The following is a 15,778-nucleotide window of genomic DNA, read 5'->3' as shown; positions in this document are numbered from 1 at the left end:
AAATCCACGTGACTCTGACCTCCAATGAGCCACCAAAGAGCAGGAAGTGGAGCTGTGGCTCCCGATACCAGCATAAGAAAAATAAAGGAAGACAGGGAGGGAGGGAGGGAGGGAGGGAGGGAGGGAGGGAGGGAGGGAGGGAAAGGAAGAGGAAGGGAAGGCAGGAGGGAAGGCTGGAGTTGGCCCTGGGGTGTTCGATGCCCCCAAGAATTTTGGCAAAAATGGAGATGAAGGAAAGAATGAGCCAGAAGCAAACACCGGGGCTAGGAGGGAGCTAGCTGACGGCTGAGGCGGGGTCAACGCCATGTTGTTTATAAGGGTGGGTGGGGCAGACCTAGAACCGGCTGGTGCCCGTCCATGGAGCTCGCCCGCCATGCGCTCGGGGCGGCTCCTGGTGCCCGGCAGGCACAAGGGCAACCCAGTCGAGCACTGAAGGGCAAGGACTCAGCAGCCCAGAGCCAGCCAGAGTTTCCCTCCCGCTATCCTCAGTTCCTGACCATCTCCAAACCTGTCTCCATGGAGACGAATACCAAGGCCGGGGCCGGGCGCACCGCCAGCGCTCAGCAGAAGCTTGCAGCCAGGGAGAGAGGGGCGGCGCTTTAGCAGCAGGACACGAAAGGAGGTGAGAAAGGAGTCAGCGTCCCAGGAGGAAGACAGCAGGAGCCGGGCGGTGGATCACGCCCGTCATCCCGGCCCCTCAGGAGGCTGAGATCTGAGGATCGCAGTTCAAAGCCAGCCCAGGCGGAAAAGTCTATGAGACTCTGATCTCCAATGAACCACCAAGACAGCCAGAAGTGGAGCCGTGGCTCAAAGTGGTAGGGTACTGGCCTAAACAAGAGAACGAGGCCCCGAGTTCAAATCCTACTTAGACCCTGGGCAGTGAGCGTGGTGCCTGCTTGTAGAGATTGTCCTCACAGCCATTGTCCTTCTAGGGTTCCCAAACTCCCACCACCCGGCACCTCCCAGCTGCGCGACAGCTGTGCCTTCCTGTCCCACCCCCCGCCCAACGCTCGCGCCTACTGCATGCATGCCCTGCACCTGTGTTCAATAACGGAGGAGCGAACCCAAGTGCAGCCTCCCCTCCTCCTCCTCCTCCTCCTCCTCCCCTCCCCTCCCCCTCCCAGCCTCCAGCCCCAACCTTGCTGGGAAGGGGGTAGGGGGGTGGGGATGGAGTGTTCTCCAGGCTCAAAGACTCCGCACGACTTATTTGCGCTGACATTTTGCGCCCTTCATTTTCTCTGAGCGCTCTTCTGCAGACGCCGAGTTCGGTTGGTTCTTGGAACTAGGAGGACCATGCTGTCAGCGCCAGGTCTGTTCCGCGAAGCCGGGAATGAGAGCAGATCTACGCGGCCTCGGCCACAGGAAGGTGAGGCAGGTCAAAGGGAAATCGGCCGTCCCCGGGCGGGCGGCGGCCTGGCGGATGAACACTCGCTTGGTGCCGCTGGCCAGGGCACTCGGCCCGCGCCCATCCAGAGCCTCCGACCACCTGCCTCCTATCCACGCCAACCAGCTGTGTGCCGCCATGCCCGGCTCTGAGGATTCTTGAGACAGTGTCTCGTGAGCTAGCCCAAGGCGGCCTCCAACTCCAGATCCTCCTGCCCCAGCCTCCTCTGGGGGGGGGGGGGGGGTGTTACAGGCCCCGGCTGCCACACTTGGCTGAATTCACCGCTCTTATAGTTTATGGGTTGTGAGGCCTAAACTCAGGGCCTGGGTTCTGTCCGGAAGCTCTTCGGCTCAAGGCTCTAGTGCTCTACTACTTGAGCCACAGCGCCACTTCCACATTCTTTATGGTCAAGGTGAAGTACAGAGGGGTTACAGTTACACACATTAGGTAATAAGTACATCATTTCTTGTCCAACCTGATACCCACTCCCTCATTTTTCTCTCACATTCCCGTCTCTCCAACCCCCCCCCAACTGTACAGTAGTTTACAACATATTGGCTTGTAGGTATTGCTGTTGCGCTGATTTGCCTTGTACCCTTTGTCTCATCGTTTTAATGTTCCTCTTCCCTTCCCTTCCCTAGTTCAGACAGACATATATAAAATACCCAGGGTACCAGAATCAAATACAGCGACCACAGGGGCTAAATCATATGGAAGATGAGCAGAGGAAAAAAAGAAATAATTTCACATAGTACGTTGAAAATAATAACCTCATTTCTCTAGTGTCATGTTATCATGTGTACACAGCTATTGAGCTATTGTGATCATCTGCTAGGACTATCCTAGACATATACTAATTATTACCAATAAGGGAAACCATATAGTTTGTTTCTTTGGGTCTGGCTCACTTCACTTAGTATGATTTTTTTTCTAAGTCTTTCCATTTTCTTATGAATGGGGCAATATCATTCTTTCTGTTATAAGCATAGAATTCCATTGTGTACATATACCATAATTTCTTGATCCATTCATCTACTGAAAGGCATCTGGGTTGGTTCCATATTTTAGCTATGGTAAATAACATTGCTATGAATAACATGTTGCTATGAACATGGTTGTGCTGGTAGCTTTAGTATGGCCTTGTTTGTGATCCTCTGGGTAAATGACCAGAAGTGGGGTTGCTGAGTTGAAGGGGGGCTCTATGTTTAGTCTTTTGAGGAATCTCCAGACTATTTTCCAGAGTGGTTCAGCAAGTTTACCACTCCCACCAACAGTGTCATAGGGTTCCCTTTTGGCCACATCCCCACCAGCATGTGTTGCTATCAGTTTTCTCGACAATGGCCATTCTAACTGGGGTAAGGTGGAATCTCATTGTAGTTTTGATTTGTATTTCTTTTAAGGCCAGGAATATTGAGTACTTCTTTATGTGTCTCTTGGCTATTCTCATTCCCTCTTCAGAGAAGTCTCTCTTTAAGTCTTTAGCCCACTTATTATTTCTTTGAGGATTTGTTTAGTCATTTCTTTGAAGACTTGTTTTGGGGGAACCTAACTTTTTGAGTTCTAGGTATATTTTAGATATGAGGCCCTTGTCTATTGTGTGGCCAGTCTGTGGGCTTTCTGTTTATCTCGCAAGCCATGTCCTTTGCCATGCAGTGTCCTTTGCTCTGCAGTTTCATGCAGTCCCATTTGTCCAATCTTTCTTTGATTTGTTGTTTCTGGGCCTTCATTAAGAAAGTTTTGATCTGTGCCAAGGAGCCCTAGTATTTCTCCTATTCCTTCCTGTAATGTTTTCAAGGTATTTGCTTTTACCTCGAGGTTCTTGATCCATTTGGAATTGATTCTGGTGCAGGGTGATATATAAGGGTCAAGAAAACTAATAACAACAGCTGCTGGTGGGGATGTAGCCAAAAGGGAACACTACTGTACTGTTGGTGGGAGTGTAAACTTGTTCAACCACTCTGGAAAGCAGTATAGAGGTTCCTCAAAAAACACTTGCAGGGGCTGGGAATATGGCCTAGTGGCAAGAGTGCTTGCCTTGTATACATGAGGCCCTGGGTTCGATTCCTCAGCACCACATACACAGAAAATGGCCAGAAGTGGCGCTGTGGCTCAAGTGGCAGAGTGCTAGCCTTGAGCAAAAAAGAAGCCAGGCCCTGAGTTCATGGCCTAGGACTAGACAAAAAAAAAACAAACACTTCCAGATTTTGAGTGGTTAATTGGAGATAAACGTTTCACAGGGACTTTTCTGCCCGGGCTGGCTTTAAATTGCGATCCTCAGATCTCAGCCTCCTAAGTAGCTAGGATTACAGGTGTGAATCACCAGTGCCTGGCTGTGTTAATAACTTGAGAGAAATGAGTCTTAGAGAAATTAAATGTTAGGAAATCTAAGGAGATGAAGTGTGTAGCCTAAGGGATTAGCTCCAAAGTTTTAATGCACTGGTAAAGGTTGTTTTACACCCGTAGGAGTCTAGTCAACTAACAGATCAGATCCACCTTAAGCAGTGAAGAAAAGATAAAAAGTGTTCAGCACAAGAAGACTCTAGGAATAGGAAACCCTAGCTATTCAGGAGGCTGAACTCTGAGGATGGAGATCAAAACCAGCCTGGGAAGGAAAAGTCCTTGAGACTCTTATCTCCTATTCACCAGCAAAAAGCTACAAGTGGAGCTGTGGCTCAAGGGGTGGAGTGCCAGTCAGTTGTGAGTAAACAAGCCAGGTGAGTGCATGCATGAGACACCGAGTTCAAGTGCCAGCACCAATGCAAGCACCCACGTGTCCACACACACGCACGCACACGCACACAGAACAAAATACCAGGAAGTTGAAACGTGTTTTGTCAGAGGGGAAGGGAGAGATCAAGGAGAACGAAGGCAAATGGAGAGGGGAAGGGGGAGTGAGGGCCGTCACAAGATTCAAGCGTACACTTGTGAAAACGGAACCAGGGAAGTTGGGGGGGGGGGTTGGGTGAGACTGAGGAGGACAGAGGGGTGACACTAATGCATAGACTGACATGGTACAAGGCACGGCAGACAGGCACCGTGGTACCGGAAGAATACACTTGCCCAACAGCTGGCTCCCTAATAACCAGAACAGCACCGTTCCAGAGAAGAGAGGGATGACCTCTAACACACACTCAAGGACGATGGCCCGGAGGCTGTACCGTAATTCATATTTTCCTCCAAAGGCTAGGTGACCCATTACCCTGTCTGTCAGGACTTTCTGTTTTCGCTGTCACCTGGCCTGGAAGCGTAACATACTGGGACCATTTAGAAGTTATTTAAAAGCACCTTTATATAGTTTGGGTTTTATGTGTGCAAGTGTGGGAAGGAAGGGAAACCTTGAGGGGAAAAAAGAAAGCACATAAAAGAGGTTGTTTTGGGGTGTTTTGTTTTGTTTTTTTTGAACCATTTAGGGTCCCGGAGTCACTTTGTTAGGATCAAAACGCACAAAAATATCTGCCGTGCATAACTTGGCCTGTTTGTGGTAAGATGACATTTGAGATACGGGCATTAGAGTTCGTTCAGACAATAACACATTTATAACAGTATTTATTTTTAAATACTGTTATAAATGGAACCGCGAACTTCCAAAGGAAGGAACTTATACTAATCACGTGGATGTTCCTAAGCACCCTCAGGGAAAAAAAAAAAAAAGGAAATATTCACGTGTAGAAAAGCAACGATTTTTGTTTTTTAACCTCTGAACTTGGATGCAAATAAAAGGCAATAAGAGAGATCTTTAAGTTAAACTCGGGGCAGCCGGGCGCCAGGGGCTCGCCGCTCAGGAGGGAGACCCTGAGGCCCAGCTGACCACTCAAAACCCACAAGCGGGGCCCTGGCCTGGAGCACCCAGAGGCTCGGGGGCAGCAGCGCCCAGGCCCCGAGTTCAAGCCCCGCAGCCGACAAAAAAAAAAGAAAGACCCGGGGCCAGCAGGCAGGCACACCAGCCCCCAGCGTATGTCCTTAGAGGACGGCGGCCTGGCGGCCTCGGTTTCCCCAGCACTCCGGCCCACGTTCCCCCCCACACACCCCGGGCCGGCCCCTAGCAGCTCCCCTGACAGCCCCTGCGGCCCCCGCTTCTCGGGGTTCGCCTCTCACTTCCCTCTTTATTCCGCCACCGTCCCCGACGTGACGCCCGCTGGGCCTGGTCCTAAGGCGGCCACCAGGGACCCCACCTCCCCCCCGCAGCTGCCTCGGCATTGGTGTTGGCTTGGTGGATGTCTCTCCATCTTACGCACGCACGCACGCACGCGCACGCACGCGTACGCACGCACACGTACTCTAGCCTGGGATCCTCTCGCCACCAGGCCCGCCTGGAGCGGGGAGCGGGGAACGGAGAACGGGTCCTCTCACAGCCGGAGGTGGGGGAATGCAAAGGCGAAAAGGCTCAGGTAGGGCCGCCATGATGAGGGACAGGGCCGCCATGATGGGAGGCGCAGGGCCGCCATGATGAGGGGTGGGGCCTCCATGATGGGGGCGGTGCAGCTGTGATGGGGGCGTGGCCACCGTGGTGAGGGGCGGGGCCTCTGTGATGGGGGCGGGGCAGCCATGATGAGGGGCGGGGCCTCCATGATGAGGGGGCGGGGGAGCCGTGATGAGGGGCGGGGCCTCTATGATGGGGGCGGGGCCTCCATGACGAGGGGGCGGGGCAGCCATGATGAGGGGCGTGGCCGCCCCGATGGGCAGGGCAGGCTCTGGCTTCCTGCCAGTCCTCTCCAGGCTCCAGGTTAGCACCTAGACAGCCGTGACGGGCTGCCTAGGAGAGCTGGAGCGTCCCGAGGCCGGGGGCGGCAGCAGGGCGAGGCCCAGGCCCAGGCGCCGTCCCCAGGCAAGCGCAGCTCAGGGGCCTGCGACGGGAGCCGAGATGCGGGGACCCGAGGCCCCCACGCGGACGCCCGGACGCCCTTGCTGCGCGGTGTCACCGCGCCCCTTCCCCGGCAGAGGCGCGCGGCTTCCCACCGTGGACATGGCGCCGGCCCGGGAGACGCCCCCCGCCCCCCTCACCGGGCTCATTCCCCTTCCGTGCCGCAGAGGCAGGCCTGCCCCTGGACGCACCCCGGCCTCCCCTCCCTGCTCCCCACCCCCCTCCCCTGCCCGGCCTCCCCTCTCCACCCCAACTTCCTCTTTTCCTTCTCCCTCTTCTTTGAACTCAGGTCCCACAGGCTCAGTGCACACGGACCTCACTGACCGGCTGGCGCTCCACTTCCCATGTTTCACCGGTTCACTGGACATAAGGATCTCCTCACAGACTTTCCTGTCCAAGCTGGCTTTGAACCCTGATCCTCAGGTCTCAGCTTCCTGGATAGCTGAAGCCACAGGTGTGAGCCCCCGGTGCCGGAATTGGGAGCTTTTCTACCCTGAAGCATAGTGAATCAAAGCTCTTGGAGTGGACGGCGCGGCCCCCGGGGGCTGGGACTTACCTTTCTGTGTTCGGTGGAGGGCTGCGGGCAGACGAGCTGGCATGCGAGCAGGAGGAGGGCAGCGAGGGCGCTGGGAAGGACAAACAGGCAGACAGGCCATGAGTACGCTTACAGAGAGGCCTCGTGGCCAGGGGAGGGTGGGGGAAGACAACCCGAAGAAGGGGGGCAGCCCGGCTGGGGCAGGGGGAGGTGAGGGGCAGCCTGGCTGGGGCACAGGACACTGGCACGAGGCAGGGATGGAATCCAGGCTTCGCCACCTCAGTCCTTCTAAACCAGAGACAACCGTGGGTGCTGGCGGGGGCCATGCCTGGCCCTAAGCAAGTGCCCCAGCCCGGAGGACCTCAGGGGGGGGACGCGGGGTTCTGAGCCCCCCGGGGGACAGCCGCACCACAGCCAGGCGTGTCTTGGGGCTGCTCCTCCGCCTGCCCCTCACCCTCGGAGGTCTCTGGCTGCCGTGGGTGGGACGGCTGCTGCCCCGTGGAGTCTTCCGTGACTGTGGTGCTGTCCTGCCCAGCGCGCAGACGCACTGACCTGTGCGGGTCACTGCACGGCCTCCGCCGTCACCCCAACAGCTCTTAACACAGTAAGCATGCGCCGACAAAACGCTCCCCAAGCACACACAACCTGCTTCTGAACTTGGTTTTTTTGGGGGGTGAGGGTAGTACCAGGATTTGAACTCAGAGCTTTCAACTTGCTGGGCAGGTGCTATATCCCAGAACCACACCGCCAGCTCCTTTCTGCTTTATGTACTGGAAAGAGGAGTCTCGCCATTTCCCCGCACTCAGCCTCTAGCCATGTTCCTCCAACTTCTGCCTCCCTGCTAGCTAGGATTACAGGCATGCGCCACCTCGCCCAGTCCAGTGTCGGCTGGAACTTCCTAACGCGCGAAAGGGAGGCTTTTCCCCCACTCCGGGTTGGAGGAGCCGGAGCAAATCACCTTCTCTCTCCCTGCCTCTGCTTCCCCACCTACAACGTAGACATACAGCCTGCCTTCCTGTCTCAGGCGTGCTCACACCTGCAAGAGCACACGCAAAACCCGAACTGTGGGCAGCACGCTGCCCCTGCTGCTTGCTGAAAAAGAAAGGAGGTCGGCGCCCGTTTCCTTAAAACAGCAGCGTCATAAACTCGCTGCACCCCGGCCCCCCCCCCCAGCACGGGCTCAGCCTGCCAGGGAGGGACAGATCTGCTCAGAAGGAAGTTAATAAATGAATTGATAAATGATGTCTCTGACATTCCACGAGCAGCGGGACCATGGAGATGACCCAAGGCACGCTGGGAGGTGTAGCCCCGTCTGTGAGAGGAGCTTATGCGGGTGTCCGTGGGCGCGCCTGTCACCCTGGCTGCTCAGGAGGCCGAGACCCTCGGTTCAAAGCCAGTTTGGGCAGGAACGTGCATGAGACTCCTATCTCCAACGAGCCACCAAAAGGCCAGAAGGAGAGGGTGGCTCAAGTGGCAGAGCTCCATCTTTGAGCAAAAAAGCAAGGTGAGCGGGCAAGACCCTGAGTCCCGCCCCCCCCGCCCGCACACACACGCAGAGAAAGAAAAACAAGTAAAAACCATTTCATTTCTTCTTTAACTAGTGCAGCCCGGCGCTATTCTGAGAGCACCCAGTGACGGGCGCCAAGCTCAGGCAGAGGCAACGCTTTAGCCTCGGAGCAAAATCCCCACCACCAGCCAGCACGCTGGGGAGAGTGGGACACAGCCGGGACCAAGTGCAGCCACCGCCACAGGGGCCAGGGCTCCTGCTGGCCTCCAGCCCAGTGGCAGCACCTCCGTTTATCTCCCCAGCCGGGGGCAGGTGGGGAAGTGGAGGCACGGGGAAACGAGCTGCTCACGTACCAAGGAGCCCACACGCCCACTCAGTAGCGGAGCCTGGCTCCCGAGGCCCCCACCAGGGCTGTGGCCCCCCGATCCTCACTGCTGTCCTCTGGGCCTCTCGCCGACCCCCACAAACCAGGCACGAGCCGTTTCCTTATCCCTGTTTCCTCCTCCATCTCTCTCAGTCTCATTTTCTGCCATGCTGTGCAAGGATCCTTAAACATAAAGTAATGTCGTCGTCGTCCAGCCTCACTAAAGGCCCCTGGAAACCTCAAAGTAAAGGAAGCCAACCCGAGACATTCCAAGCTTTGTTCCCCTTTACGTGGCTATGTTCCGCCGCCTTTCCCTTGCTGGGGTGTCGCCCCCCCACCCTGAGCTGCCACCGGGCTGCTCTTCCAACCCAGCTGTCTCCAGGGCACAGTGAACCCCAGCTTTCAGGGCAGGGGTTTGAACTCAGGGCCTTAGGTGCTAGCTTGGCTTTTGGGGTTTTTTTTCTGTGTGAGGCTGACACTCTGCCACTTGCACCACATCCTCAGATCTCAGCCTCCTAAGCAGCCGGGGTTACAGGCAGGAGCCACCGGCCCCAGCGGTGAAGTTCCTTGAGCAAAATGGCTTCTAATTAGTTAGTAGAAGCATCCGCATAGTAGGGTCCATTCTGAGGACTAGTAAGGACTGAGAGCATAGAAGAATAGAACGAGTGAAGGGAGGAGAGAGAGAAACAATCACTAAAGAGATGCCAAGGGATCCTGCATCCAGAATATGTTTAAAGTGTTTCCCAGAATCCCCCACTGGAAACATAGACGAGCTGGAAAAAGGAAAAAGGAAGGCAGTCCTCAGAGGAAGATTTCTGCACACTGGAGCCATGGGCTCTAATCCCCAGCAGGGTGGCGAGGGCGAATCTGAAGCAGAGAAATCCATCTGGGCTGCCGGGAGGGGAGTTGGCAGTGATCACCAACTCATCCTGGAACGGAATGTACCAGAAGTCCCACCATCCAATTCCGAGGGCTGCGGACGGGGGCCTGGTGCGGGGGCCGTGCCAGGCGCAGGGGGAACATCCATGCTGTCTGCGTGCCTGCCGTCGTTTTATAGGTGAGCACTTGCCAGGGCAGCCATCCAGAAAACAGTTTCCTTTCCTCCTCATCCCTGCCCACCGCCTAGACCGCTCCCAGGCTCCCCCGAGAGCCTCTTCCCACGCCGGAGGAGCTGGGTTCAGATCCCGCCACACACGCTCCCAAACCTGTGGGTGCCAATGCTCATGCCTCATGGTGACGTGCTCTGTCGACTCGTTCTTGAACCCACAAAGACGAGCACAGAGCGAAAGGCACCTTGCCGTTTATCCCAAAAATGAAGTTGACTGTTCTGGAAAGACTCCGTAGAGGCAGGAAGCCAAGAGCGGGGAAGAGAGAAGGAAAAAAAAAAAGCCCTGCTGGAAATTAGGTGTGGATGAGACAACTGCGAATGATTAGGGGCAAAAATAATAAAAAAAAAAAAAAACCTAGAGCGATCTGTGCTCGGATTGCTTTGTGACTCCCACCCCCTCCGCGGGACTCCCGAGCGCCGGTGTGCTGCGAACACCACCTGGTCCCGGCTTCGGGCTCCAAGAAGAGTCCCTGCCCCGCGCCGCCGAGCGCGGCCAGCTCCACCGCAGCGCTGAGAGCGCGCAGGCCGCTGCCCCGGCCGGCCGGCGAGCGGAGGGGAAAGGCCGGCCCGGCTTCCTGCACTCGGAAGGCAGCGGCGAGCCAGACGCCCCAGCTACTCAGGAGGCTGAGATCCGAGGATCCCAGGTCCACGCCAGCCGGGGAAGGAAAGTCGGTGAGCCGCTCACCTCCAGTGACCCTCCAAGCAGCCCACGTGGAGCTGCAGGCCTTGAGCACAAGGACTCAGGCAGGGACAGCGCCGGGGCCCTGAGTTCAAGCCCCAGGACTGGCGCGCGCGCACACACACACACACACGCACACACACACGTTTTAATTCATGCACTCGGTGTGCAACTGGAACTCCTTAGCATCCTCTAGGAAGCGGTGAGGCTGGGCTGGGAGACTTGGGCTGCGTTAATGATGGAGGGGGGTTCAGTCCTGCCACCAGCCTGCCTCCACCCTCCTCCCTCTACTTCCTCCCTCCTCTTCTCCCTCCCCAGCTCCTGATCACTGGCAAAAGGACACTGACCGGCAGGACCCGCCCTCTGGGGGAGCAACTGGTCCCGTTCTCAGTAAAGTCACTCAGGTGTCACTGCCCGGATCTGTCCTTGGGGGTCTCTCTCTCTCTCTCTCTCTCTCTCTCTCTCTCTCTCTCTCTCTTTCCTCATTCTCTTGTGGTTGCATTTGCAAGCGGAATGGCTGGCAGGCATTAAGCTAATAACATTTTACAGAGGAATATATCAAGGAAAGGAAAAAAAAAACCTTAAGTTTTCAAAGACTGGAAGCAGACACTTGACCTAAGGCCATCAACTTAAAATGATCCAGAACTCTCCTTCCCGAGACCTATAAACATCACCGCCTCACCCTGTAATCGCGCTAATTATGTCTGTATTTCTTCAAAAACTACTGTTCAGAATAAAAATCGCCAGATTGATGTACTTCCCCGCCGCGCTCGCAGGAGTTCTGTTTCCACCGGTGTTTCCCTGGAAACACAAACGATGTCCACCCCGAGCCAATCTCCAAAGCCGAGTGGTAAATCAAGACCCCGGGCTCGCAGGGCAGTGAGCCGCAGCCACCGCCACGCCGCCGCCTCTGCTCGGTTGCTGAACACAAACCCCGCCGAGTCCAGGGAAGAAGGGACTCAGAGCCAGGCTGCAGCCAACCCAAGCACTCCGCGCCCCTCAGCTCCGGGCACGGCCTGTCTGACTTGCAGGAGATGACAAGCAGGTTTTAGTTTACCCTTTGGTCAGTCTCAATGAGTGTGTGTGTGTGTGTTGGTACTAGGATTTGAACTCAGGGTCTGGGTGCTGTCCCTTAGTTTCTTTGCTCAACACTGGTACTCTACCATCTGAGCCACTCCTCCATTCCCAGCTTCTTTCTTTCTTTTGGTGATTAATTGGAGAGACAAGTCTCGGTGTTTCCCGCACAGACTGGTTTTAAACTGCGATCCTCAGCTCTCAGTCTCCTATGCAGCTGGGATTACAGGCGTGAGCCACTGTACTCGGCTGGAAACTGGTTTTTTTCTTTTCTCTGTGGTTTGCCAAAACCTGGGGAGGGATTTGTAAACTAGATCTCTGTCGGTGGAGTCTGTGAACCCCTCTCCTCTGCCCCCCAACTCTCTCTTCCCCTCTCAGGATTTTTCCTGATGGCTCAGTTAATGCAAACTGGATTGGGGGGTGGGGAGAGAAAGAGAGAGAGAGAGAGAGAGAGATCTTCAGCTTTTCCAATTAACGTCCATACACCTGGTCACTTTGATGAATATTTAAAATCCCTTACACACACACACACACACACACACACACTCACACACGTTCTCATCTAACAATTTTGTCAAAGACCTCTGGGACTTAAGGAAGCCATGGCCTTCCCTCTCAGACTATCTTGCGAAGCGTTTAGGTAACAGTGGCTTTGCTTCCGTGCCTTGGCCGGGGCGCCGTCACGTGACCTGGGAGGCTGGCTGGAGGGCCCGTGCGCACCTGGCGAGTCTGCGCGGAGCGATCCCGCCCCCCGCCCCCCCCAACGCGTTTGCTTTCTGAAATGACAGCGGGAGTCCTGGCAAAGCACCCCGAGCCGCCTGGTTCCAACAATCGCTTTGGCAGCGGCCGGTGCTGGAGGCCCGTCAAGATTCCAGAGCTTGGCTGGGTGTGCCGGCTCACGCCTATAATCCAGGTACCCTGGTGGTTGGGGTGGGGAGGACTCAGGCTCGAGGCCAGCCTGGGCAAGAAGCTGACAAGGCCTCAACTCCACCAACGGGCTGGCGTGGTGACACACGGCTGTGCTGTGCTCCCCGCTCCATGGAGGCAGAGGTGGACGGTCAGGGGGGCCCCAGGCAAAAACAGACCTTACCCGAAACATAACTAAAGCAAAAAGGGCTGGGGGGGCGTGGCCCGAGTGGGAGAACCCAGTAAGTGCAAGACCCTGACTTCAAACACCTGCACCACCAAAATGGAAGAGGAAGAGGAGGAGCGGGGAGGAAGAAGAATAGGAAAAGGAGAAGAAAGAGGACGAAGAGAAGGAGGAGCAGGAGGAAAAAGAGGAGGAAGAAGAAGAGGAGAAGGAAGGGGAGGAGGAAGGAGAGGGGAGGAGGAGAGAAGGGAGGGGAGGAGGGAGGGGAGGAGGGAGGGGAGGAGGGAGGGGAGGAGGGAGGGGAGGAGGAGGGGAGGAGGCGTTCCTTGCAGGAGGTCCCATGGCGGCGTGCAGTGCGCCTGCCACAATCCCCAGACAGAGGGGCCCTGGCCAGAAACACCGCGCAGGGAGCCCTCGGCCACACCTGCCGCTCGGGCCAGTGCAGAGCGTCTCTGGCTGCGGCCGCCATGGCTTTGCCCGCATTGGGGCCCAATGCCATCACAAGCTGGGGTCCCCTAGTGTTTGGGGTCCATGGCCCATCACAATTCTCGCTTGGTATCTGGGGGCTTCTGCAAGCTAGATGCACAGTTCCTGGTTTCTTAATGCTTGTGTAAACTCTGGCGTGCGTGTGCACACACACACACACGCGTGCTCATTTTAGACAGCACCCACGTGCCTTGAGGGGGCGACGGGCAGCCCTGTGCGCGAGACGCTCGCTGATGGCTTCGGAATGGAGCTCTGCCCGCCTGCTTGCCAGCTCCGCAGAGCTCAGTGTGCGTCTGGGGTTCGGGCCCGCACAAGTCCACTCAAGTCCAGCGACAGGACGAGCGCACACGAAGGCAGACACGGGGGCAGGCACCTGTGCCAGGAGGGGCGAGGGCATCGGGGCAAATGCCCCGGTGAGTCACCCGCGGTGGCCCCTTGTCCCAGGCTGCTTTGCTTCTCGCCTGAGCTCCAGGCACTCGGCGGATGCATGGGCAGGGAGGAAGAGCACAGCAGACGCAGCGGAGCCCCACGTCGTGCGGCTCTGACGCTCGGGGAACCCTGGCTGCTCTCTCGGCAGCTTCTGAGTCGGCCCCAGGAAGGACCAGCCGTGCCAAGGAGCCCAGAGGAGGCTCAGCGGGTGGTTACGCCGGCAGGTCCTCCCTCCCGCGGGTCAAGACCTTCAGGAGACGACACAGCCAACACAGAGGCGGAAGGAGGTCAGCGTGCAGGTGGGCGGACAGGTGGACAAGCAGCCCCCCGACACCTGACTTCACGCGGGGGCGCGATCCAGTGGACGGGGACCCGGGGGGGAGGGGGGAGGGCTCTCATGGAGTCTGAACTCAGAGTAAATTCACACCCACGAAACACGGCTGTGTCTTCTGTCTATCCCGAGACTTTACAGAAAATGGTGACTGAAGAATTGCCAAGAGCCTGTCTTGGCTTTGATGGGTGATTGATTGATCTATCTGTCCGCGTATTCAGTGCTGGTATTGGGGCTTGAACTCAGAGCCTCATGTTCTCACTCAGTTCTCTTTCTCACGGCTGGTGCTCTACCACTCTGAGTTACACCTCCACTTCCAGCATCTTGCTGCTAAATTAAAGATAAGCCTTCAGATTTGTCAGCCCCCCGCCCCCCCCCACCCGCCACCCCGGGTAGCTTCAAAAGCTGATCCTCCGATCTCAGCCTCCCGAGCAGCCGGGATCTCCGCGTGAGCCCCCAGCGCCCAGCCCTCGTTGGCTTTTTATTTTATTTTATTTTTTGAGTCCGAAAACCATGGCAACAACCTGAATTCCAGCCCCTGACCCACGCGCGACTCCACACCGGGGGCCACGGTGCGGTCCCGGTCCTTGCAGCATGGGCTTTCTCATCTTCAAAACGGGGGTGACGGGGGCGAGGGTGCGGCTCAAGGGGCCGCGGGCAGCCCCTCCCACAGCCAGAAAACAACCCAACCACAGAGCAACGTCAGGGCCAGAGAAGGGTTCCCGGCCTCGCCCCGGACTTCCCACCGCGCTCCACCGCTCCGGGTGTCTTGAACCGTGGACCACGAAGAGCGGCTACTGTACGCACCCGACCGCAACGCCAGCCGGAGGCCCGCACGCCTCCCGACAGACCACGGCTGCCACGCCAACGGCACGTTTCCCCTGATTTCCTGTTAACTTTGCAGTGCTCGGGATTCGAACTCAGGGCCGCCTGCGTGCTAAGCTACCAGCGAGCCACACCATCTTCCTGTCTTCTTCCCGGGTGGTTCCTAACTGGACGTGGGGTCGCGTACCCACAACCCTCTGGCACGAGTTCAAGGCCAGCCCTCGCTGTGCAGAGAGGGAGATGATGGTCACTTACCCGAGCGAGCCCGTGACACAGGGAAGCATGGCGCACGAGCCGCGGCTCCTCAGCCGTTCCCGGACATCCGCAGCCCAGAGCCGAGTTCAACGCCTACGGAGACGAACCGTGCGGTGCTTAGCATCAGTGGCTTAGGAAGGTTCTAGAAACCCAACCAGGCCAGTGGACCCAGAAGGTATCAAAATGAAAATTCACTGTCCAGGTTGTGGCTCTTAGAACCTCCTAGCTGAGAAAGGACTGTGCATGAACCTGAGGCGACAAGTTTCCAGAATCTTCCGGAACATTCCGCCTGTGCCAGACCCACAGAGGAAGGCCAATGAACTGCCTTCAGTCACTCCAGAAAGTCACTTCTCACACGTGAATCTTGCTACCCCAACTCTCCCGTGTGAGCGGGAAGACTGCCAGGGGCCACGCCGCTTCCTCCCGGACGAGCGGAATAAAGCTCTAGAACGCACAGGCGTGATGGCGCAGGTCGACGACGACACGGGAACTCAGTGCGCTCGTTTCCCACGGAGCGAGTGCAGTGTTTGACATCCGTACAGCTCAGTAAAACAGCTTTAAAAAAAGACTGCCCGGGGCAAGCACCGGTGGCTCACGCCTGCAATCCCAGCTTCTACTCAGGAGGCTGAGATCTGAGGACTGCAGTTCAAAGCCAGCCTGGGCAGGAAAGGCCACAAGATTCTCATCTCCAATGAGCCACCAAAAAGCCAGAAGCAGAGCTGTGGCTCAAGGGGTAGAGCACCAGCCTAGAGCAAAAAAAAAACCCCAAAACACCCCAAAAACCCAGGGCCAGAATCCAGGCCCTGAGTTGAAGCCTCAGGACCTACACATGTGCGTGCATGCACGCACA

At 56.8% G+C, this 15,778-nt stretch overlaps 1 protein-coding gene across 1 annotated transcript in view; it reads right to left on the bottom strand.

Moving 5' to 3' along the window:
• Nucleotides 1-14,978, bottom strand: part of Thsd4 (thrombospondin type 1 domain containing 4) — a 252,433-nt gene extending 237,455 nt beyond the window's left edge. Inside the window, exons 1-2 of the mRNA XM_048369064.1 lie at nucleotides 14,929-14,978; nucleotides 6,802-6,871 (exon numbers count right to left, since the gene is read on the bottom strand). Of these exons, the coding sequence (XP_048225021.1) occupies nucleotides 6,802-6,871; nucleotides 14,929-14,957 (99 nt within the window). The 5' untranslated portion in view covers nucleotides 14,958-14,978. The remainder of the gene's footprint in view (nucleotides 1-6,801; nucleotides 6,872-14,928) is intronic.
• Nucleotides 14,979-15,778: the final 800 nt, after the last annotated feature.

Source organism: Perognathus longimembris, chromosome 20 (assembly GCF_023159225.1).
Source record: "Perognathus longimembris pacificus isolate PPM17 chromosome 20, ASM2315922v1, whole genome shotgun sequence".
NCBI lineage: Eukaryota > Metazoa > Chordata > Mammalia > Rodentia > Heteromyidae > Perognathus > Perognathus longimembris.
Note: the sequence above shows the minus strand (reverse complement) of the source record. Positions and strands in the feature narration are given on the sequence as shown.